Source organism: Protopterus annectens, chromosome 4.part0, assembly GCF_019279795.1.
Source record: "Protopterus annectens isolate FY-2018-M chromosome 4.part0, PAN1.0, whole genome shotgun sequence".
Classification (NCBI taxonomy): Eukaryota; Metazoa; Chordata; order Ceratodontiformes; family Protopteridae; genus Protopterus; species Protopterus annectens.
In genome coordinates this window covers 1208377701-1208403666 of record NC_056733.1, presented here as the reverse complement: position 1 = coordinate 1208403666, position 25966 = coordinate 1208377701, and the positions used below count along the sequence as shown (strand labels likewise).

General features: G+C 38.7%; 1 protein-coding gene across 2 annotated transcripts in view; it reads right to left on the bottom strand.

Annotated features, from left to right (window-relative positions):
• JAKMIP2 (janus kinase and microtubule interacting protein 2) overlaps positions 1 to 25966 on the bottom strand; it is a 1408623-nt gene that overhangs the window by 233834 nt on the left and 1148823 nt on the right. For both annotated transcript variants that reach the window (XM_044069136.1, XM_044069137.1), the window contains exons 15-16: positions 12882 to 12980; positions 6749 to 6847 (exon numbers count right to left, since the gene is read on the bottom strand). In XM_044069136.1, coding sequence (XP_043925071.1) covers positions 6749 to 6847; positions 12882 to 12980 — 198 coding nt within the window. The remainder of the gene's footprint in view (positions 1 to 6748; positions 6848 to 12881; positions 12981 to 25966) is intronic.

Here is a 25966-nt window from a genome sequence, read left to right as displayed (position 1 = left end):
TTGATGCTGAAATTAATAAATCAATTCCCATGTCTATGGAGAGTACCCACTACTGCTGCTGGAAGAAAGAGCAAAATTGTATTTGCTCTTTGTTGACCAAGTGAATTCCAGGTAGGTAGTGATCTCTTCTCAGAGGGGACTTGAGGTGGTATTTATACGACTACGGGAAAGTTGACCAGGGTATTCGGAAACTTATCCTACACTTTTAGATAGGTATTGTGGGATCTTTTATACCCACCTGTGCTACCACCAAATCCAGAACATGGCGCTTCAGTTTAATGTCTCACCTGAAGGATGAGACAGTCAGGAGTACATCCTCCCCCATATGCTGCACTGTATTATCAGTAGTCCCTCTACTTGATAAGGGAATAGATCCCACAGCCTTCTGCACCAAAGGTGAGTATGCAATCTATTGCACCACTGTCATTGCTCCAGTGAAAAAAGTAAAACAAGGTAGAAAAAATATACATCAATATTAAATGAAGGAAATGAAACAGGTACAAAGTAGCACATGTTAAGGTCAATAGAATGAATACCTCTTTGATAGAACTATTATACTAAGTTCTAATGTGGACTCTAATAATATTAAGAAAATAATTTGAAAAGTTTGGGAGATATTCAGTCCTTTGGTCCATCCCCATGTTTTGAATTTAAAAGGAAAATACATTTTAAAATAGATTTGAAGGAAACACTAACTATGGTATTGAGAACATAAATACAAAAACAAAAATGTGGAATGTGTAGGCAGTGCATTTAAATGAATGTGAAAATAATGAATATATCTTTATCTCAGAAGATATTAGAATAAGGGGGGCATTTAAATTGTGGTATAAAAATGGGTAGCATTTATAACATGCTGCATGTTGTGTACTATTCTGGAAAGTGAAAAAAGTATAAGAAGTAGAATTTACAAGCACACATATTACAGAAGAAAAATGATGATAGAAATGCACTTAGTAAACATGCTCTGGAATCCAGCAACTTTAAGAATTGTACTTTTTCTATTTTGGAAAAATAGATTTATAAAAAGGGGTGATTATTTGGGGAAACAAACTAAATTATCATGAACTGTTTGACAATGTACAGTGAATGCAACATGTGAAGCAGGTCTGAATGAAATTACCAGCATTAACAGTGTATTAAAACTTAGAGCAGCTAAATTATAAATAGATCCCAACAATTTTTTAGCATTAGTTTTATACAGTTTTTGTGGTACTTTTATTCTTCATTTCTAATTTTTGGTATCATTGATTTTCTTGTAATGGTATATATTTTTAACAAAATTCCTTATTTTATCATGACCAGTTATATCAATGTAAGCTGTCATCTGATTTGAGATGATTGGTATTATGGGTGTTTTATTGAAGGATAAACAGTTCTGATGAAGTCCTAATCAAAAGAGGATGAAAACATTTAACTGCTTGCTTATTGATGGTTATTAAATCATGTTTTTATTATGACCTGCCTAAGATTCTTTCTTGGTCTGACATCTGTATGGTTTTACTGTTTATTAGTGCTTTACCTACATGTAGATTGCTGCTTTATTGAGCTATTAAGAAAAAGCATTAAAATATGAGCCTGTAAAATTTTATTAAAAGTCTAGAAATATACTCTCCTTTCAACAGATACAATGCTAATTACTCAAAACAGAATTTGTTCTTATGCTAAATTTATTACAGAAGAATCCTGCCTAAAATAGGAATGCTTGGGCATAGCCCTGCAGCCAGGCTCAGGGCATGGGGTAGGTTCTGGTGTTGATGTTGTTGTCAAATGAGGCCCACACAGAAGCAGCAAAAACATTCACAGGTGTGTGTGTGTGTGTGTGTGTGTGCGTGCGTGCGTGTGTGTGTGTGTGTGTGTGTACAAAGATGCATCATAAGATAAGGTAAGAACAAGAGCAGCGGTGGGCAGCATACATTTCAATATCTTTGCTAAAGAAATGTGGCTGAAACTAAATATATTGGAGGGACAATGACAAATAATCATGGACAATGTTTAGAAATTACTCTGATTAATATGAACAGTTAAGAGAACAACAGGTTTGCGTCAACATGCTCCATCTGAACAAATAATAAGTATGAAACTCTGATATCTGGCATTAATGACTGACTTCAATCCTCAGTGATTTACCATAAAATCAAAACTGTTATGAGGGATGTGTACATTAAAACATTCATACATACACACATACATACATAAATACATACATAATGCCTACCTATCTCACAGTCCCAGTGCTTGCTGGGTTGTTAAGTTGGAAAAACAGGTAGCAGCCTTAACATCACTGCAGTACTGAGTGACATTCTAAATGTCAATCACTAAGATGAAGTTCCATGGTTTGTACAAGAGAGATGAAGACTGCATTTCCTGGGAAATGTCTCTTTTATATAAAATACTCTGATCTTGGAGGTCGTATATAAGTAGCTGGGGAGTTGAGGTGGAGTCACCACCCACCATGTTTGGTGTTGTAGTTGCAGGGGTGCTTGTCTGGTACAAAAAAGATTTTTTTGGTGCTTCTACAATTTCAACTATGGATAGCAGCTGTGTGATTCTGATGCACTATGATTGATGATTGTGTATACTTGTAAATGTTCCTAAAAGTGCATTTATTTAACTGCATTTCTGACTAGCTTTTACATAAGGTAAACAGGAAACCTACCAGAACATATTAAAATTAAGCCTATATGCTGACTTTGATAATAAACAAGATACACAAACCCTAATTTCGAGATGTACAACTTACCAGACTATCCATAATAGAAATCTGGATAGCATCTCTCCCTTCATGGATGAGAGCCTATATATAATGCAACCACATATGGAAGGTTGACCTGTAATGTGGACATGTTCACAGATGGATAGATAATCATGCACATACTACCCGATGGCTAAAGACCACAGTGGACGACCACAGAGGACTTTCTTGGCATATGATGATTATTACATATTTTTCTATTGTCTAAAAATGTCTATAATGGTGACTGTTAAGCTAACACTCAGCAAGGCAGTATAGCTTGACTACCACATCACCATATGGACCAAACTAGACTGTTCACTTCACTTATACATGCTACTCTAATCTTTTGATGCCGATAACAGCTCACTAGGGCTAGAAAATTTTAATTTTGCCTTCAGCTGACAATGTCTAGCTTTGGCTCATAGGAAAAGAATAGGATATTGTTTTATGTAAGATTACCATGAACCATTTTCACTCACCCAGGATCCCAGAATTTAGGTTCCTGTAGACCACTTTACTATTACAGGATAGCTAGACAATTTGTATTAGCACAGTGATTTTAGTTCCTCATAATGTTGGGGAGTATGACTCCACATACCTGATCTCCAGTTATAATACCACTGAGGTCACGCCACGTTACAGAAAAGTGCCCTTTTCTTCAAGTTAATAAAACCTCAGACTGCTAGGAAAGCTTCCACATTAGAGATGTAAAACAGATCTAAATATTTTCATTTGGAAATATTTTGAAGTAGTTAAACAGTTCACAGAATCTTAGATGTCAGCATGCTGGATGTAGGAACACAGTCTGTAGTACTTTCAAACAAAGTACATTAATCTCTAAGATGTTAAAGTATGGCTACTTACAGATGTTTTCTGAAACATCATTAATAAATCTGGAATAAACTGTATGCTTAAATGTGACTTGGTATTATTTATGGGTATGGATCTCAGGTATTTTTTATTGGAAGTTATGTTTTGGTGATTCCTATTAAATTGAAAACCATCAAAAAAGGTCTCCCATTTTACCTCAAATGATACATATTTGCTGTGGGTGATGTATATAAACAAGCTTCAAGATCATGGAAGGATAAAAAAAAAAAAACACTGTCTTATGGTCAGCATTTGCAGTGGCAGGTTTTTAGTACATTAGGATTCAACAAGTCATAGTGTAACATACGTGTACACACACACACACACACATATATATATATATATATATATATATATATATAGAGAGAGAGAGATAGGAAGAGAGAGAGGAAGAGGTATATGTTTCATGTAAGAACATTTATTGGAAAGGATACTGTAATGCCAGTAATACAAATGCTCATATGTATCTTACTACATACACACTCCTTATGTCATCATACTTATAGTACATTATGGTATGTGTACTTGCATCCATCTAGGGTACGCAGTAGTAAGTACACAAGAACATCTCTTTGACATGGTGTGTCTGTTATAAAATGAATGGTAAGTAAATGTAGCTTTGGGTCTGCAAAAGAGTGCTGAATAGTTAATGGGTAGTTGTTGAGGTTAGAACTGAAGAAAGACGAAATGTTGGCAAACAACTGCACATATGGTGCACTTGTTTGCCAACAAGTGCACATATGGTGACCTGAATAGAGAATGTTTGTGTCAAATATGGAAAAACAATAATGGGAACTAAAAAGCATTGCTAGTGCAGTGGTGGACTAAAAATGAAGTAAGAGAAGCAGGGGTGCTACACATAATTATCAGACACAGCTGTTTAGGGATGCTAATCCATAAAACCCACGTACCATGACCTGCACTATTCACTTATGTGCAGCAGCCCATCCCTACCACAGGCAAACTCTGTTGTGCATCTACAAGACCTCATGTATGCATTACCTATGTAAATGACCACCTGTACCTACCTAGATGAAGGGATATAACAGTTGCTTACATTTCACCGTCACAGCCCCTTTATATGGGATCTTAGCTGTAGACTGTGTGCTTGTAAACATGGCAATGAGGCTATGATCCCCCTTTTATATTGATGTGGTGAACAGCATAACAGAGCTGAAAAATCCATCAGCATGATAAGAAAAATAGTGCAGGCAGATTATTTTGTGAAGCAGCAAACAGCTACTAGGAACAGATACTACTCCCCTTGGTGCAGTCAAACTGGCTACCACAACTACACTTTACCATCTCAAAGCCATGATGCTACACACTCTCACCAGTGGAAACATTTACCCAACAAGAGCTTCCCATTTTTATAGTACGCTAATATTTTTTGTGTGCATAACAAAAGAACTGGAAAATGTCATGAACTGGGCCTTTCTATGTATTCAGAACATGCAATGTCAACAAAGTGTCTCACTACAACTGACTAACCCTTCAGTAACATAAGCAGTTCCATCTTACAGCTGTCATGCAGTCTTGATGAAAACTGTGAGGCAGAATAAATAATAAAAGCACAGTGTTTATAGTTTATATGGACTACAGTGTACCCTACCACTACCATCCATTGGTTATGTGATGGCAACAGTCTTTTTCATACTTTTAGTAACCCATTCAGCAAATGAGATGAAGTAACTGGTAATGACAGTATGAGTGAGTCATGCCTGTATGACAGTTACGTTAAAGCTGAAGGCATGAATGAGTACATACCGATTCGTTCAACTATTATCAGCCTTCCACTTATATATAAGCATCGATGTTTCACCACAGATATTAGTTCTGATACGTTTGTAATGTATAGTTCTTGTTTCAGGCATAATCCACTTTCTTTTGTCTTGGTGATTCATTCCATTTCAGGACAGGTAGGTTCTGCCTTATACCTGCCACAGTACATTTGTGTACAGCACTCAGTATGCACTGACATGTTGTGTGTTCAAATGTCCTCTGTGCACATACATATACTGTGAGGAGATTGCCTGTGGATCACACAGTCTCCTGAACCATGGACCATGGTCAGGTCACACAACTCACTTATGTTACTGCATACAATATTTTTGAATATACTGGAAAGAGTGTAACAAAAGGAAGGCAGAATAAAACACAGGGAAAGTAATGAAATCAGATACATCAGAGCCGTCCACATAAAAGAACTTTAGCACTTTTCCATCAAGGTGAATAAACATTCATATGTTATTGAGAATATTACAAAGCTATACCCTTTAATCAATAAATTGCTCACAGACATACAGCATTGCTTAAAATATAACTTTATTACTAGGCAACAGAATACCACTTAACCTGCAGACATTGAAAAGAATAAAGGCTCTTTAAAAGTAGGTATACCAAACCAAAAGGCTTAGCACCTAAATAGCATAAAATGTAAATACTGAAAGCTTATAACCCTTTCCACTTCTTATAAGATTAAGACTGTAGGATACTGCTCCAAAGCACAAATTTAAAAAAAACTGACAGTGGCAAAACTTATGCAAAAATATAAGCACATAATCAAAGGAACAGTGCACAGTCTGTAGACTTTAATGACTGATATTGCATAAATCTTTCTCACAATGTATGAAAGATGAGTCTTTAATCTACTTGTGTCACCACTGTTTTGGTCACATAGCCTGGTTTCCTGTGTACTAAACAGCTGAGTGATGGGAGGGGTGTTAGAAAATATGTAGCAAGGTTGAAAATAAAATATCTCCATCATCCCCGGTGGTGCAGCAGTAGCATTGTCATCTCACAACAAGAGGTTCTCCCGTTCGATTCTCGACTGGAGCGCCTTCTGTGTGGAGTCTGCATGTCCTCCCCACGGTCAAGTGGCATTCGAAAGAAATGCGTAGGGTGTGCTTTCGTTGAAGGTTGGGCAACAAGCTGGCACCATGGCACCATAATAAAACTACTGCCAATCATTAGCGGACCGGAGTTCCGCTGTGACGACCCCTAACTGGGAAAAACCAAAAGAAGAACTTAAGTAGTGAATCAAACCTGAAAATAGGTACACACCTCCAAAGTAGGGATATTTGCAACAGCACAAAAGCAACACTGTACACATGCTATGAAAAGCATAAGTTTAAAGTCTACCTTCACTCCCTCCTTCATGCAATACATCTGAAGTGCGCTCACACCATCTGAAAACGGATGGATTTGGAGATTAAATGGAGGAGACCGCCTCTCTCTTTCCTAAGGGTAATAAACAAAGAAAAAGTACATAAGTACAAAGCCATATCTGCTTTAATTATAGTAATAAGTCTATTAATGAATAACCACTGACAACACAGAAATGCAGTAAACCCTAAGACACACACACACACACACACACACACACACACAAACACACACACAATATGCAACATGAATATAGCTGCATATGTAATATGTATGTTGATATTAAAATGATAAGATTATGGAAACAAAAAACCTAAAAGAAGAGTACCCATCAAAAAGGTATTAAGAAGGAAAAAAATTAATGATTTGTAATGAGAGACGGGACAATTTAGAGAAAAAAATAATTTTTCAATGACTACTGCAGAATGCATCTAACTGATTTTTTAATAAGAGGCCACTGGTGTCCAAAGCAGAGAAAGAAGTAACATAAGCTGTGGAACAAACAAACAAACAAGAATAAAAATAACTGTAAATGATGTTTGGAGAGGTACACTGGATGGGCATCCTTATGTTTTTAAAAGCAAATCTACTGGCTTACGGTTTTGTGTTTTCTTTATTTACTGATTGATTGATTGGGTCTGATTATGTTTTGTTGACTGGAGATTTCCATTAAGGACTGGTCGATTTGCAGTGAAGACCCACAGAGCAAAGCTTTCACAATCAATTTACATGCAAGGCAATAAAGCATGCAGTGCAATATGTCCAGCATAATTAATAGTATACATTGTATAGGTGTAGTAAAATCAAGTCCTTTCTGTCAAATCAAACAGCATGAATTTATTCCATAAAATGAGTTTGACACTGAACCTCCATGTTAGGTAAACAACAACTCTCTCTGCTCCATCTTATTTTAGCATGTTCAAAGATCACAGGTCCTTGTGGAAAGTTTTAAACACTGTAGAGTCAAACCTGTTTATTGAAAAGGCTCATACTATCATGGTTCACCTAAAAGCGACATGATCACATGAATGAGAACCACACTATGTCTCGTATTGTCTAAAGGAAGAAAAAACTAATCCAGCACTTTGTTTCACAAAAATTTCAAAGGTAATTTATATGCATATTTTTTTACAAAGAAAGCCACAACAAATGCTTTTAGTAGATATGGAGTGAAGATAGTTAAGAAAAAATTACTGGGCTATAAGGGTTAACAGATGATTTGTATGGTTAGAATCCAGGAAAAAACAGTCAGAGATTATAAAGGAAATTCAGCATTTATTTCTCTTGGACCAATTCGGTAGACACAATGAACAGTTTTACCTGTGGACTACTAAACTATCAGGCTTCTTCCTTCCTGTAGTCTGTCTGGAATGTGTCCCAGCATCCTTATAATGCCATTCTTAACCACAGATGTCAGACTTATTAAGTTTTCTGTGCAAGTAAGGTCACTCTTCAAAGTTATGTTAGTTAAAAACATCAGAGATTACAGTAGTGTCTCACAAACAGGGTATGTGGTTTTCAGGTACTGGACAATGTGAGAAAATGAAAGAAGCTCCTCTAATCCAAGGAAGTCTTAATTCACCTTTACGTATATTTCTTCAGAACCAGTATTAAATATAATGCCCCTTTTTGGCATGTATTTGTCTAAACATATCATTCAACATTAGAGACCTCAGAGATTTCTAACTAAAATATAATTAGCAGCAAAATCTTAGTTTTCAGGGCACATTGATGGTTCTTTCTATGCACTTAGTTTCTTACAATCTTATTCATGGAGATCTGTGTCTCGCCTTTTAAGCTATGAAGGATCCAACCATCTTACAGCTGGTTCTTCAAATACATAGTTAATGGAACTAAACTTTCAACAACAGATAAATAAGACCCACTGACATTTTCAGGAAAATCCCTGGTGGTCTAGTGGTTGGGATTTGGGACTCTCACCACCACAGCCCAGGTTCTATTCCCAGTCATAATTTCAATTTCACACCATTGACACAATAAATCAATAATCTGAGGTATTCCCCTACCTGTATTACAAGCATCAACTACATATCAATCTGAGCAGCACCCTTAAAGTAAACTTAAATAGACCGGAGCAGAATTTGATGCAATCAATCTTGTATTGCCCTCCTTGAGGCTAGAAGGAGCTTTTGAATACTGTTTTTTAATCTGCTTAATTTCTTAGTTATTCACTTTATATGAGATAGTGTCAAAAGACGTAGCAGGCCATTATAAGCAGTACTCATAGTCAGCCCCTTTATCAAGACTTGATGTTAACTTTTCAAAGAATGTCACATTTTTTAAAAAGGCAAGCTAATCCCTTAACAGCTCTATACTGTTCCTTATCTAACAGAAGTGCCCCCCCCCCCCCCATGTCAGGCTCTCTTTCAGAAGTATGATGCTCAGTATTGTAGGTTCAGACACTTTGCAAATTTCAATGTAATTGCATAGAAAAAACTCCATGTCATACATTTAAAGCATTCTTGCAGGGAACTAAGTTAAATTTTACAAGAAGGTATGCCTCTTGCACCTGCAGCCCCTATACTGCTGTTATTTACATGCACTAATTGACATACTGTTGTACCTCAAAGAAGGGGGACTTCTCCAAGTTACAGCAATTTCAGATTAAGTATACAATCCTCCTAAATGCACTTTTTTTGTTTTATTTTGGAGTTTTGTAAATTTGTGTCCTTACCCTTGTCATTTTGGAAAAGCAATATTTTGACTTTCTCCTCCTTTTACTTAGAACTCTGTCAGGCTGATTGGACTCAAACTGGTTGGGTCTTTTGTGAACCCCCCCCCCCCCATTTCTGAATGGCTACCACTACATCCACTCAGCACAGATCAGGGATGCATCCATGTGCTAACTTTTTGGTTAGTATAACTTATAGGTAGGTTAATTAGGCTTTCCTTGCTTCAGTAGGTGTATTCCCTAGTACTCTGAATCTTTAATTATTTTATTTTACTAATGGCGGCAGTTATTTTCGTATTTCTGTAATTCTGTATTGACTGTCACCCAGTGTCTCTATAGCTCTGGCACATTTCTTTCTTTATTTTGAAGTTTGCACAACTTTTTCCTGCTTTTGCTGTACGTAGATTTCCTGAATCCTTTGCTGAATTATTGCTTTATCGTTTTCTGATAACATTACCTTCACTATATTTCCTTTCAGTTTCCTGGTGTAATTAAACAATACATTATTATTGCTTTCACCCATCGAGATCAAGTTGAAATAATGGAATATTTGCTAAGAAAAAGACAACAGTTTCTGTAGTTTTATTTTTATGACTAGGGTATTTTTTGCAAATTAAGCAATATTTCTTTTTCTGTTCCATTTCTTAATAGTTGCGAGTCCACCATTTTTAAATGTATCTATATATTCATGTTATCAGCATATCAGTATATGTCCCTGAATACAGGAGTTAATAATAGCTTAGAACTCATCAATTCTGTGATGAGAACTTATTTGGTCACAGAGAATACCATCCAGGTCTTTTTTCATAAGTATTTCATTTATTGTGTCAAACTTTTCACTACTAAAATCTAAGCTTGTTGTGTTAACTAAAGATGGGATTACCATGGGGTGGGGGGGGGCACATCACTTATCAATATGATATTAAAAATACTATCCTGTCTTGCTGGATTTTGCACTATTTTTGTGAATGCTTTTTCAGTCACACTGTCAATAATTATTTAGGTATATTTATTTTTCCAGTGAGTAGTTTGCCCAGTTAGTATTTGTTTAGCTAAAATCCCCAAGTTTTAGTCCCAAATGATTTTTGGGTACATCACACTCTGACTGGTTGCACATCTCACTAGCTTTTGACAGGAAATAAACCCCTGTCTATGACATCATGTCCTTTGCTACTGAATGAATTGAAGAGTCTAACATGATATAATTGATATGAGGTGATAGATTTTTGTTAAACTGAAATGTTTTCCTGTGCTTACCAGGATGCTCAATAATCTGACTAGATTCTTTACATATCGAACAGGGAGTTTTTCTTAGACAGTTCACTCTGACATTTAGTTAGTTGTTTGGTTTATTTAGTTCACTGTCAGACAAGCAGGTTCATACTGGTTTACATCTTATAACATAATGAAATTCTTCAAAGATAAGTTGTTTTATATCAATGCATAACAGGTACGTCTGAATTTGCTACATCATACAGCATAAAGACATTCTTAAAAGAAAAGTCAGTTTATGTTAATGGATAAGAAGACAGCATATGTCTATTTACATGAATTATTTTAGACAATGCACAGTTTTCTACAGGAGCAATAGTCAGTACTATTTAGAAAAATATAGTAATGTATGTATTTATATAAACATAAGCTGCGGTGGTGTAGCGCTAGTGTTGTCGGCCTCACAGCAAGAGGTTCTCCCGTTTGATTCTCGGCTGGAGCGTCTTCTGTGCGGAGTCTGCATGTCCTCCCCGTGGTCGAGTGGCGTTCGAAAGACATGTGTGAATGGGTGTGCCTTCGTTGAAGGTTGGGCGTCGAGCTGGCACCTCGGCACTGTAAAAATCTACTGCCAATCATTAGCGGACCGGAGTTCCGCTGTGGCGGCCCCTAACCAGGAAAAGCCGAAAGAACAACAACAGCAGCAACATGTATTTATATAAACAGAATGATGTTTATTATGTGTGCGAACATTATATGTTATCTTACATCTGACTACCCTAGTGACATGTTAAAAGGAAAGTAAGTGCGTCCCTGGATAGAGTGGCAGTGTGCGTATTTTTATGAAAGTACATGTTTACATGTACGTAGCAATTTTATCTAATATGTACTACAAGTCATAGGTTCATAGGTAGTTACTAGGCTTGCATTCTAGGGGACCGTTGAGGGGCCTATCCCAAATTCTAGTTACTTTCAAATCTGGTAAAGTGACTTTCTCAAGGTTACACACAGGCAAATGAGGGCTGAGAGAATTGCACTCACAACATTTATCTCTGTAACATGTACAAGCATGTTCCTTCTTGAGACAGTGTTTCAGTTTTGATCTCAAAGTGGTGAATGTCAGATTTTATATCTGCTGAGATTCTATTCTGTGAAGCTGACCATAACTTGTTAAATGCTCTTTCAGTTTTAGCAAAAAATAACAACTATAATAATAATAATAATAATAATAATAATAGTAATAATAGTAATAATAGTAGGCCGTAATGTTTTTTAGTCTGTTGATATTACCCTGCTTTTTTCCTTCAGCAGGAAACATACCTGATGTCTCCTTTACCTGCACCCATTCGGCCCAGGTGCAGAAGCCAAGCTTTCATGGGCTAGGCAAGAGATTTACAGTGGTAGGGAGAGTGCCAGCTTGCTGGTTTTGAATTGCAACCTACTCATCTGTGGTGGAGCACCATCCCCCACATGGAGGCTCGACAAGCTTTGCTGTGTACTTTGCGCCAGAGGGATCCTGCTTCAGCTAGCTCTGTGCACAGATACCATGGTGGTGCATGCTTCATAGATCTGTGCACCATGGATATAACTCATAGAGATCTCACTAGGTGTCACCCAATCAGCACTTTATCCCTCACCACAGCATGGGCAAGACAACAGTGGCTACTCATTCCCATTTTTAGCTTTGCCAGAAATCTGAACTGCTAGCTGAAGTCAGGTTACCCAGGCTGTAATCAGGGCATTATCGCCCTTTGTCAACATGTCACTAATCTTGTCCCTACACAAGCACAACACTGTTAAAAGTTGTCTAGTGCTGCCTGTATCCCTTTCAAATATAATACAGCCATGCTAGTAATCATCTTAATATGAGTAACCTCCTACACGCTATTCATGATGACTGCATTTGGTAACAAAAGATGTATACAGCAGATAACGTTGTAAATATAGGGCTGTCTGCTTTAAAAATGTTGAATAACTCAGGATTTTTCAGAAATGATAGCAGGATACAGCAGAAATTAGGTTGCTGCAAATGATCTTAAATTTTTTTCATGGACAAATCTGAAGTCAAATCTCATCTCTCCTAAATGAAATAAATAACTGAAAAATAAAAATAAAAAATACTGAATAATAGAGGTACACCATGACAGGCTCTGTGTAAAATATAAATTATCTAATCCCTTCCAGTGGAATATTGTCATGTTGACTTACCTCAAGTTCTAGAATCCGGAATTCTAACAGTTCATTCTGGTCTCTGGAATCTTGAAGCTCTTGTTGTAACCTACTTGTGCATGCTTCCAGTTTCTCTATCTGTAATACAAATGGGAAGAAAGAATGGCTGTATAAGAAAACTATGAAGTTTCCAGGATTGGATGACAGTAGATGTAAAGGATGCATAACTTTAGAATTTTCTGACATTAGTAAAATGGCTGAATCATTGTTAACTGAATTCCAAAGTCATTTGACTCCTCCATTGCCAGTTTAACTCCTGTGTGACTTTGATCAATTTATTTACCCAGACAGTACTCCCAGATCACTCTTGAAAAGAGGGACGGGTCTGCTGAACTAACAGATGCATAAAACAAATGAATAAAATATGCCGTAAGTTATGAACATGCGTCCCCTCACACAAAAACCATGAGATAACGCGAGTCACAGATATCATTTCTTACCCTTACCACACATATGCAAATAATATATTTTGAAATCAAATATTTCTTCAGCTGTTCATTTTGGCGATATCCCTATATCAAAATGCAAAGAGGGATATTTCCTGATGATACTTAACTATTGGCTCCCTTTGTCCTTTAGGTATCAATAAATCATACTTTATATGTCATCATTTTGTGTGTTATACCTACCCCATAACATAAAATAACTGTAGAAGATATTGAAAACAAAGTTAGAAAACAAAGCTGCCACTCTGGGTTGAAAGGACTGAATCATAGACTATGACCCAAATGACCTTGGAGGAAATATCTGATGACAGCTTCCCTGTATGAAGACAAAGGAGGAAGCCTGGTCTGATGCACTAATGACAGCTGCTGGAGACTGATAATGGCACTCATCCATCAATCATAGCGCAGTATTGTAGTAGAGTTTTGTGCACCTGTGGAAGCATCAATACATAATGCATGTTGTGCCATAGTGACCAGCTGGCATAATGGATAAGATCTTCTCCTCCCATGCACAAGATACAAGGCTTGATACTGCCTTCTAGCCAATGCCTGTATGGAGTTTTCATGTTCTCCTTGTGTCTCTTTTGGGTTTACCACACTTCACAAAAAACATGCTGAGTGTTTCCTCCTCTCAAATTCACTCAAGAATTGGAAATGTGGGCAGCAGCAAAGACTCTAGTTGGTATCCTAGTGGGGAGAGTTGTATAGACAATCTGCTTTGGGCTTCTACTGTGGTGTTATTCTTGAGATAGGAGAATATGGATGAGACAGGAGAGCATGGATCACAGACTACACACTATGGAAGGACTAGCCTCTCAACAGTGTAAAATATGGTTCTAGGTGATTCAGTTATGTTGACTAATGTCAAATGAGAATAGGCATTTGTCAGTGATGAGTGGGTTGAGGATCTGACCAGGGAGCCATACTAATAATAGAATAAAACATCACCAGAAGCATGACAAAACTGAAAATGTAATGCACAATTCCTAGTAAAAATGTTCATCTTGTGGCTTCTTCAGGTACATATTCAGCAATAAAAAAAGTGTTTATATAATAACATTCAAGTCACATGGTTAATCGCAATTAAAACACAAATAAAACAATTCAAACTTTTTGGTGCTTCAACCTAAGCAAGGGGTAAAAAGTGATAGTACCATTCAAAGCAAGTACTATATATGCTGTCATTCTCATAATCCATCTAAGTTTGCCATTCTCGGTTAGGAGCTTGATGTCTCCCCTCATATATGTTCCTACACCACTTTCAAAATCATGAATTTAAAAGCATGTTCTCCACTATTCTCAGTTATGTACCTATAAAAAGCATTTCTATTAACCTCCCTAATTATATCAGACGTGATTGTAATACGGTCTTTAAATTTACGATTTGTGATTTCTGCTGGACATACAGTGCATTAGCCATGCATATCAAGTTCTGCATGTTACAATTACCAAAAGCTTGTAGTATTTGCCATTAACAGGATCATCATCTTCTTTCGGCTGTTCCCATTAGGGGTTGCCACAGCGGATCATCTGTTTCCATTTCTTCCTGTCCTCTGCATCTTGCTCTGTCACACCAACCACCTGCATGTCCTCTCTCACCACATCCATAAACCTTATCTTAGGCCTTTCTTTTCCTGTTACCTGGTAGCTTCATCCTTAGCATCTTTTTTCCAATATACTCAGCATCCCTCCTCAGCCCATATCCAAACCAATGTAATCTTGCTTCTCTGGCTTTGTCTCCAAACCTTCCAACCTGGGCTGACCCTCTAATATACTTATTCCTAATCCGGTCCACCCTCATCACACCCAGTGCAAATCTTAAACATCTTTAACTCTGCCACATCCAGCTCTAACTTCTGCCTTTTTGTCAGTGCTACTATCTCCAACCCATATAACATAGCTGGTCTCACTTCCCTCTTTGTAGACCTTCCCTTTCACTCTTACTGGTACTCGTCTGTCACAAATCACTCCTGACACTCTTCTCCACCCACTCCATCCTGCCTGTACTCTCTTCTTCACCTCTCTTCTACACTCACTATTACTCTGAACTATTTGCCATTAACAGGATGAGGATGTTTAATAGATTTCTCGATGCAGATATAGATATAGATATAGATATTGATATAGATACAGATATATGTATGCATTGTGCACAATCCACTTAAGACAGAGGCGGTAAGTTTCACAGCCCCCACGCTAAAGGATAACAGTGTCCAAGATGCAGGAACTTTTGGAAATGCACTCTATGAGCACCTAGAAGGATGCATGGATCATGCAATCCCTAGCAAAACCAAGACTCACTCCCCTAAGAGAAGGAAACCAGTCTGGTGGACCCCTGCCATAAACAGGCTATACAATAGAAGGAGGAAACTAGTTCAGAAAAAAAGCAAATCCCAAGAAGGAAAGACACCCCTGATCAGTACAAGTAAGAAACTAAGGTCCCTCATAAAATCCTCCAAGGCTAACTTCAAAAGATAACCACAAAGCCTTCTTTAGCTATGTCAAGAATCTAAGTGGCAACTCACAGATATGCTCTGAGCTAGTGCAAAATAGCACAAAATATACTGAACCCACTGATATTGTCAACATCCTGGCAAACAGATTCAGTGCAAACTTCACCCCCCTCTCACCCCCAAAAGGGCCCACAACAATACCAGAAAAGTGTAGTGTCCCAGAAATCACAGACACACAGGTGAAAACAGCCCTTTCAAAAGCCAAAAGCAGAGCGTCAATGGGGCCAGATGGTGTCCCAGGCTGCATCTTGCACGAACTACAGAACGAACTAACCCCCCACCTAAACACACTGTTCAAACTCAGCCTCTCCACAGGCTACATGTCCATGGATTGGCACACAACAATGGTTATTCCACTCCACAAAGGAGGGGCCACAACTGACCCTGGTAACTATCGCTCCATAAGCCTGACTAGCCTGGTCTGCAGGGCTATGGAGCGCATCATCATGGAACTCATTAGAAAGACATTGGGAACCTCCAAACACTTGACCCAACCCAGTTTGGCTTTGTTAAGGGCAGATCATGTCTACTAAACCTGGCTGATTTCTTCTAGACAGTCACCAAGGCCATAGATGAGGGGAAGGTAGTTCACACAGCCTACCTTGACCTCGCCAAGGCTTTTGACACCATTCCCCACTCAGGAGTTATAGAAAAACTCACCAGCCTGTACATAAACCCCTACGTCATGAGATGGGTTGCCAACTAGCTTACAGACAGAACTCACACTGTAAGAATAGTGGGCTCCAGGTCCGACTCTAAACCAGTCACAAGTGGTGTCCCACAAGGCTCGGTCCTGGGACCCCTACTGTTCAGCATATACTTCTCAGAAGTACAGGCAAACACAGGAGGACTATGGCTAACCAAGTTCGCCAATGACTGCAAACTGGGAGCCATAATTGACTCTCTGGCTGACACGGACATTCTCCAAAAGGGCCTTACTAAGTCAGACACCTGGTGTCAAAGTCATGGTCTCAAGCTAAATGCCAAAAAATGCATAGTCATCCCGTTTGGGAAAACAAAGCACCCTTGAATTACCACATAGGTGGCAGTTTTCAATAGTAACATCAAGGAAATTTATCTGCATAGGATTAAAATCTCATTTAAACTTCAAGAAAGTAACTGTATTTGAAATGTATTCTATGAAATTATCAAATTCTATCACATTTCCTCGCCAAACGAAGAACAAGTCATCTACGAAATGTTTATAAAAAGCTACGTTGTCTCTATAGGGATTCTCATTTGAAATAATGTATTGCCTGTCCTACATATGTATAACAATGTTAGCATATGTGTTCATGACCGGTGTACCCATGGCTTCACCTGTCACTTGTTGATATAAGTGCAACTGGAATAAAAAATGCTATTGGTCAAAACAACTAATAGCAGTTCACATAGCATATCTATATGTTCTGTTGTATACATAGCATATTCAGTTAGATACTGCTTCACTGAATTGATCCCTACATCATTGGGTATGACTGTAAACAAGTCAATGTCCAACATAATAAAATTCTGCTCCTGTGTCATGTAACCCTGAGACTAATCTTTAAGGTGTATTAAAAAATCATCAGTATCTCTTGGAAAGGTATCGGTATTTTCAAACCACACATGTAGCTGAGTTTCAAGAAATTAAGAGATGGGGTCAGTAATTCAGCCCCTAGATGATATGATCGGTCTAATAGGGGGCTTTGACAATGATTTGTGCAATTTAGGGACACTGTAAATGACAGGTGTTTATTTGTGCTGTAGTTGATAAATAACCCAACAATTCTGTGGTGATCATATCTTGTGAGTCCATATCACGTAAGTTCTGTGTAACTATATTAATGATCCTGTAGCCTTCGCGCTTAGTAATACTGGCATAATCATCACTGCTCAACATCTTCTGCTTTGTTTTAACATAGAGATCTGCATCTAGCACCACAACACCTCCAGCTTTATCAGCACATTTGATAACTACTTCTTTACTATGCATAAGTGGTTTAACTGCTGCTAACTGATTGTAATTCAAATTATAGAATAAACATACATTATTTCTTTTATATAATTCATATATCTGTTTCTCTACAGCCTTCTCAAATACCTGCACATTAGTATTGTTATAAGGTACAAGGTATTTGAGAAGGCTGTAGAGAAAGAAAACAGTTGTGGTCTTCTTCCCCTGGGTATTGTTGCGAAAACTTTTCATCCTTTCTTGTGGTTTGGACATCGGTAGGGGCTGCTCTAGTAGTACTGAAAAATCCACTCAGTCGAGGGCCCTAATGGAGTTTATATCAACCATAGTCGAATTTGGCAAGTCTGTTTGTTCACTGACATCTTGTAGTTGTTGTTCAGGTTCTGGTAAAGAATCTGAATGACATGTTTGTAGATGCTGCCCTCCATTGGTCCAGCTAAAAATTTTCCACATTTAAAGTCATTCGAATCCCTCCTCAACTTGTGCTTTTTCGTCTCAGTCAGTCTCTGTTCAAACAATGTTATCCGATCTAGGGTTTCATATAGAAGATTAGAATGCGCATAACATTCTGCAGAATGCAGAACAGCAGAACGTATGAATGTCGGTAATCAGTTCAGGATACAAACTCTTGATCTCATTCCGTAAATCTAACTCGGTAGGTTCAAAGTATGCATTCATAAGTTCCATATAACAGAAGGAGTAGCTAAGCTTAACCAACTGCTAGCATCTTAATAAGTCAGGATACTTGTCCCTAAAGGTGGGCATCTTGAGAATTCTCAACCCCCTCAGAACAATTTTGTATTGTAAGTATGAAACAAAACTCAAGTGCTGCCACTGTAAGCACTTAAATAGGGCCACAGTATCCTCAAAATGTTGCTGCTAGGGATCCTTACTAACAGTGGGAGGGGTTTACATGCCCCTATTGGCAGGTGTGCCTGTTGTAAAGCCCAGCAGTGTAGGGTTGATAAGCTAATGGCCAGTTAGTGTTCAAGTTACCCAGCTTGGGTAACCTGGGATAGTTGTATTAAGTGAAAGCCAATCAATCTGCCAAACATGAACTAAGATTTGCTACACTCAGTGTAGGTTCACTGACAGGATGGAGCTTGGAAGTGGATGACATGAAGCTAAGGAAGAGGCTAGACATCTTATGTATCCAGGAGACAAGATGAAAGGGCAGTGCAGCAAAGCCGCATTGCTTTGGGTCCAGAGTCTACTACTCAGGAGGAGGACAGACTAGAAATGGTGTGGGAAATGTGGTGAGAGAAGCTTCAGAAAGCAGTGAGAGATATCAGCAGAATTAGTGACAGGCTCATGGTAATCATACCCCAATGTAACAATAGGACAGTATTCATAATCTCAGCCTATGCACCACAGCAGGGCTGTGATAGTGAAAAAAAGAGTGCATTCAGACAGCAGTTGCAAGGCCTTCTAGATAAAACAGGAAATTATGAATTAGTATTGATAATGGGTGACCTTAATGGACATATATGAGTCCTGCTTAGGACCACATTGATGGGGTAACAGGAATAAGAAAGGAGAGGCCATTCTAGACGTTTGGCAAATGGCTTGATGGTGACCAACACATGGTTCAGCAAGAGAGACAGCCACAAGATCACATACAAGAATGGCCAACATGCAACTCGGGTAGACTTCCTCCTACTAAGGAAAGGGTAGTTGGGTACAATCAATGATTGCAAAGTCAACCCCGGTAAAACAGTTATCAGACAGCATGAACCACTGGTTGCCTCAATCAGCTCCAAGCAGTGGACTGATAATGATCTAAGTTCAACAGAGACCAGGCTGAAGTCCTGGATGTTGACTGGAGAGAAATCACAACTGTTCAAAGAATTGCTTAGGGTTCTAACACCTTGGGAAGAAGAGGAAATAGGTGAAATTGAAGAAGAATGGCAGTGCCTCAAAATAGCATATGCAAGTAGTACAGAACTTATATGCAGCCAAGCCAGGTATGGAAATAAGGTACACAAGGAATGCTGATTGTGGAATACAGAAGTCCAGGAAGTCATCAAAGAAAAAAGAATAAGTACAAGAAAAAATGAGAGATAGACAAGACTGACCATGGCAGAAACCTGGGCAGTAAAGGCAGAACAGGTTGAAGAAGCTAGAGGTGATGGAAATGAAGTGCCTGAGAAAGGTGGTAGGATGCACACTGTGGGACAGACGAAGAAATGAGGACATAAGAGTAGAAGCCAAAGTAGCTCCAATTGCAGAAAAGATCAAAGAAAACACATTATAGTGGTTTGGGCACGTGTGTAGAAAAGCAGAAGGCAATCTGGTGAGGAAGATTTGGGACAGACAGGAAGAAGGTAAGAGGAAGTGAGGACTTCCAGCAAAGAGGTGGCTGGAGTGTGTGAAAGAAGATCTGCAACAGTCAGGCATGAGTGTTGAAGAAGGCAGGAGTGTGGCACTGAATTGAGATAGTTGGTGACAGTTAACATGATACTCCGACCTCATGTAGAAAAATGGGAAAAAAGAGGGCTGATGATGATGAGAAAAGACTGACCAGACTTGGAAGGAATGCTGATGGGCTAACAAAAAGGTTAAGAGAGGAGTTGCAATAGCAAAGAACAAAGCATCTGGTGCACTCTACCAGCTTTTGAAAAGTGACTCAGTAGATGGCACAAATAAACTATATCATGTTGCAGGGCAAAGACAGGAAGATAACGAAGACAGTCAGACACCCTTCATAAGAGATGCCAGCGACAATTTGATCAACAGTTCACAGGACATCAAAGGCAGATGGAAGGTATACTTCTAGCACCTTCTAAATGAAGAAAACCCCAAAGAAGCTGTGCTGCCCCAGACACAGCCTACAATGAATGAAGAGGGGGAGCCCACCATATAAGACGTTAGAACAGCCCTAAGAAAAAAGAAGTCAGGGAAAGTAGCAGGCTCAGAGGAGGTCACAGCAGATATGATAGATGTTGGGTGAGGTCACGGAGAAAATGGATACAGAGGGGAATTACAGCAGTATGGAGAGAAAGGTTTATCCCAGATGACTGTAGAATAAGTATACTAGTGTCATTGCTCAAGAACAAAAGGGACATTCAGAACTGTGGACAGTATAGTGGTATCAAACTCCTATCAAACTGCATCAATGTTATGAAGAGAGTGATTGATAAACAAATATGCAAAATAGTAAAAGGAATGATAGGAGATGAGCAGTTTGTATTCAGATGAGGATGCAGCACAAGTAACTTGGCATCTGGAGTCAGGCAGATACTTCAGAAGAAGCTAGAGATGAGGAAAGAGTCCAACTGGGAATTCCTAGACTTGGAGAAAGCATATAAAAAGGTCCCAAAAAAAGCTGATTTGGGCAGTCTTCATTGATTTTAAGTCTCAGAAACACTGGAAGAATTAGTGCAGGCTATATACAAGGACTCAATGACTCAAGTACTAACACTTTTCAATCTGTTAGAAGGGTTCCCATTGGGAGTGGGTGCGCATCATGGTTCAGCTCTAAGTCCATTGCAGTTCATACTGGTGACGGAGTACATTAGCATATAGATCATAGGGGACAGATCAACAAAGTTGCTATATGCAGATGATGAAGCATTACAGGTGGACTCTGAGCAAGAACTTTAGTAAAGGTCAGGGGAATGCAATGCAAAACAGTGGTAATGGTAGCAAATTGGGGAAATCAGAAGAAACTGACAACTGAGATAGAAGAAAAGACAGTGCAGGTTAATAGCTTCAAGTATCTGGGAGGGATGACTGAGGAGAAGGGAAGTCTAAATGAAGAGGTCAAAGCTAGAATCAGAGGAGCTGCAGCCAACTGGCATAGAGTGTCAGGTGTAGTTTATAACAGAAGAATGCGAAAGAAGCTGAAAAGTAAGGTGTACAAAACAGTGGTGCAACCAGTACTACTGTATGGTACAGAAACCAGGGCAGTAAAGACAGAGCAGATGAGAAAGCTAGATGTGATGGAAATGAAGTGCCTGAGAAGGGTGGGAGGATGCACACTGTGGGGCAGATGAAGAAATGAGGACATAAGAGAAGAAGCCAAAATGGTTCCAATTGCAGAAAAGGTCAAACAGAACAGATTAAGGTGGTTTGGACACATTTGCAGAAAAGCCAAAGACAATCTTGTGAAGAAGATTTGGGACAGACAGGAAGAAGGTAAGAGAAAACGAGGGCTTCTAGCAAAGAGGTGGATGGATTGTGTGATAGAAGATCTGTGACAGTCAGGTATGAGTGTCAAAGAAGGCAGGAGTGTAGTATTGACTTGAAAGAGATGGCGACAGTTAACACAACATCCCGACTGCATGTAGAAAATGGGAAGAAGGGGGCTGATGATGATGATGATAATGACTTGTAGGGAAATCCAGGTTCTCCTTTGGCCACCACTGCCATCATACATGGTTTCCACCAAATTTCAGTCCCCAACTATGACTCCTATGCCTTGCATGGAAGCAATTATTTCCTCAATAATTTGCTTCATCTACTTTTGGCTATTTTGGGTGGCAAAAATATATTCTCTGGAGTGACCTGGTTATTTGTTCAATCAACCTTCAAAAGTTTGTATCTGCCTTGTTCATCCACATTTGTTTTTTTTTTTTTGTTTTTTTTCTACTTGCAGCTCTAGCCTTCTCCTTGTAATGTCAGGACTCCTCTTTTACACCCTTCCTGTAAGCTCACAAAATATTCATCTCCCCAAACTTTCCTAATGATATTGTACTGTTCTTGTCCACGCACACACACACACACACACACACACACACACACACACACACACACACACACACACAGGTTTTCTGCATCTTCATCACCATCATCATCATGTCAGCTCCACTTCATCTTGCATAGTCCAACACACTTTCAAGCTTTCCTCTGTCAGTAAGGTCCTTTATGTTCTAAGATATTATTTTTAAACCTGGGCAGTGCTCCTATATTTCACCTTTAAACACACCCCCACTGGTTCTCCTTCCCCTTTGTTCATCCCTCCTTTATGTATATTATCTAATACCATATGTACTATTACAATGGTCTGCAGCAGTTTTAATATATTATCAAACAAAACTTTTGTAAGAACTTGCAAACTATTACCCCCACCAAATCTGTTTTTAGGTCTAACTTTCTTCTTTGTGCCTGAGCCATGCTCTGCATTCAAGTAGTAACTTAAGTTCATGCAGTTTACTCCCTCTTCATCCTCCCTCCCTTCACCTGACCATTTATTCCTCCTAACAGTCTGCCCTAATTATTTGTTCTCCTCTGTTATTATCCCCCTCCCCCCTTTTGTAAGATCAGACTCTTCACAGAAGCATAGACAGAATCAAATTATCACAGTTGGCTATGACCTACTAGACACTTTACTATAAAATTTCAAAGACTACACAAGTCAACTATTTAACAACATATGTAACAATACTGAATAAATGCACAAGAAAAAATCTCTTTGGCTGAGTCACTTTGTTTTTTCACACTGGATGTTATGGCCAGAACTGTTTGAAAGCAATGAGGGCACCAATGTCTCCACAGCTAGTCTGGCTTGTTCGGTATATTCCCATGTTGCCCTAAATAGTCCCTTTAACCAAGTTGCTCATAACCTCAAGTTATAGACATTGATTCTCTGGTCTAGGAATACCTGATAATGCCTCATACATAATAATTCTAACAGAATTGTTGAAGCAATGTAGTGTCAGTGCCTTAGTGTACAAGGTAACACGGTTAGTGGTACATTCAGTTTACCATTTCACCAGCAGCTCACCCAGACCCTGCAAACATGCAGCAGTTAATACAGTTGTTGAAAAAGCACATCAGGTTTCAGAGAATCACCATCCTTGATTCTTTACAGTACATGCTAATTTTGTCTGGAGCCTTGTAGAAGCAGCTACCCCAATGGCTGGCCTTAATCATTAAATGTCCTAAAGGGTTTACTTATCTTGTCCTGCTAATCAGTTCCAACGTACTCTCTGCAGGTATAATCAAGCCCAATGGGTTAGATACTTTTGAAACTATCAGGTGAAAAGCAGTCTCCATATCACTCTAATCATTGTTGCTTTCTAATTCTCATCCATGGATACTGACATGGATTTTCCCTCACTTCATCTGCACCTCAACTAACAAAAAATAAATAAAAAGAAAACATAAGGGAAACCCAGAGAATGCCATGGGCATAGCATTCATGATACTTCCATTACGCTGGTTAGGATGGTGTAGAAATTCCCCTGAATTCCTTGAGCTTGCTACATCCCTAGGTCCTCTAAAGTGTGTAACAGTGTTAACAAACATCGTTCCTTCTCCCTACATCTCCTTGTCACTCATGCTATCCTCTGCCATTACTGTCTCTTTTCTTTCCCGCTCTTTCTCCATTTTATCTCTTACTGCTATGGAGTAAATGGGTACATCTTTCCAGTTCAGATATTGCTTCCTTAGCTCCTACAAACATTTTTACTCCAGTGGGAAACATATCTTCGTAATTGCTGAGTACTATAATTTGAACTTTAATCCCAAGCTTCTACACAGCCTGAAGGAAAAAATAAAGTTATTTCATTTTTAGCCTCATCACTGCAGCAGGGCTAGCCAACCAGCAGTGTAAACATTGGCTTTAGATGATTGTCACTTTTGAAGTGACACCCTGACCCCACATGCAAAAATGGAAAACAAGGGATTATGGATGGATGGATGGATGGATGGATGGATGGATGGATGGATGGATGGATGGACTACTGAGTAGTCTTGACCAACAAATACTCTATTCTCAGGTATTTGCAAAATATTGCCTTCTTTTCCACATTTCACCTAAGAATAATTATTTGGGCTGATAAGCTTGGTAAACCACCATGGGTCATGGATATTGGGCTATGGATCCTTGTGTCTGATACACTATGCACTCTGTCTAGTAACACACGCTCATCCGGAAGGACAGTCCATTTAAAGATTTGTTCTCCCAAAGTTTTCACAGCCTCTCCCTCTCACTCCCTTCAGGGAAGTTGCTGAAACTTAAATTCTCTCTTGTTTCCATCTTCTATTTCTGTCAGTTTTTCTTGCATTTCCATCTACACTGCCTGGATCTCTACATTTGTACTGTGTGATCACCATTGGTGTGCTTTACTGATTCAAGCTCATCATCCTGGCTGAGCAGGGCAGCTTTCACCTCCTCTAGTGTCCGAAAAGTTTTCTTCAGATATACCTGAACTGCATCATTCACTTTCAATATTTCAAAAATGAAGTCCAAGGCTGTAGGAAGCACCCCACTGAAATGGAAGGCAATAAAAACGCACTTTATTTTCCAGTTTCACACAGAAGATATAATGTGTTCTGTATGAAACTGTGGCAAATAAAGAGCATTTTATTGCCTTTCATTTCAGTGGGGTGCTTCCTACAGCCTTGGACTTCATTTTTGTTTATTGACTATTGATTTCAAAGTTGGTTATTCCTTAGTTTTGAACATTAACTGGTCAATTTCAGTATTGCATGATAAATCTGGTTGTTTTTTTTGTTTTTTTTTAATGAAGATCTGCCATCTCTGTCCTCTCTAACTTGCTTATCTCTTCTTCAGGCCCTTCTGCTTTTGTCTAACTCCTTATGGCAAGTGGTTTTAGGACCATTTATCAATCTTTTACTTCATTTCAATTTATGTTTCACCATTCAGACTTGATGGTCACCTTAGCTCGCACTTTCTATCTCTGGTGCTACTTTTTGAAAATTATCGGCCAGAATTCATTGTAGGGTAGAAGGAAAGACTGTCACACCTTCTTAGCATAACACCAAAACCAAAAGTTCTGCCCAAGCATAGTTTTGGAGTGAAATGCATCCATTCAGCTTTAGAGTGGCCAAATGTTCAAATTATAGCACTTGGGCAAAATATGCAGTCATCAAAGGAGGTCATTGAAGTCATGGTTTTGCTGTGACATATTTATTCCAAAGCACTAGAGATGGAGGTACTTGTCTCTATGGGGCACTGAATAAAGATAAGACTTTTTACCTGCATCATTTTGCTATTTAGGCTATTATAAAATTCACTTGTTATTGGAGAACAATTTGGCCCTTATCTTAAACCACAATTGTCTCAGTGTTGAGTTTAAGTCAGAGTTTTCTGCGGGGAAAAGCCCCTACATGAGAAATGAAGAGGTTTGGCCCTCCACAGAAAAAAAGACCTCTTTAAAAAGGGATCTGACCATTTTTTTTTTT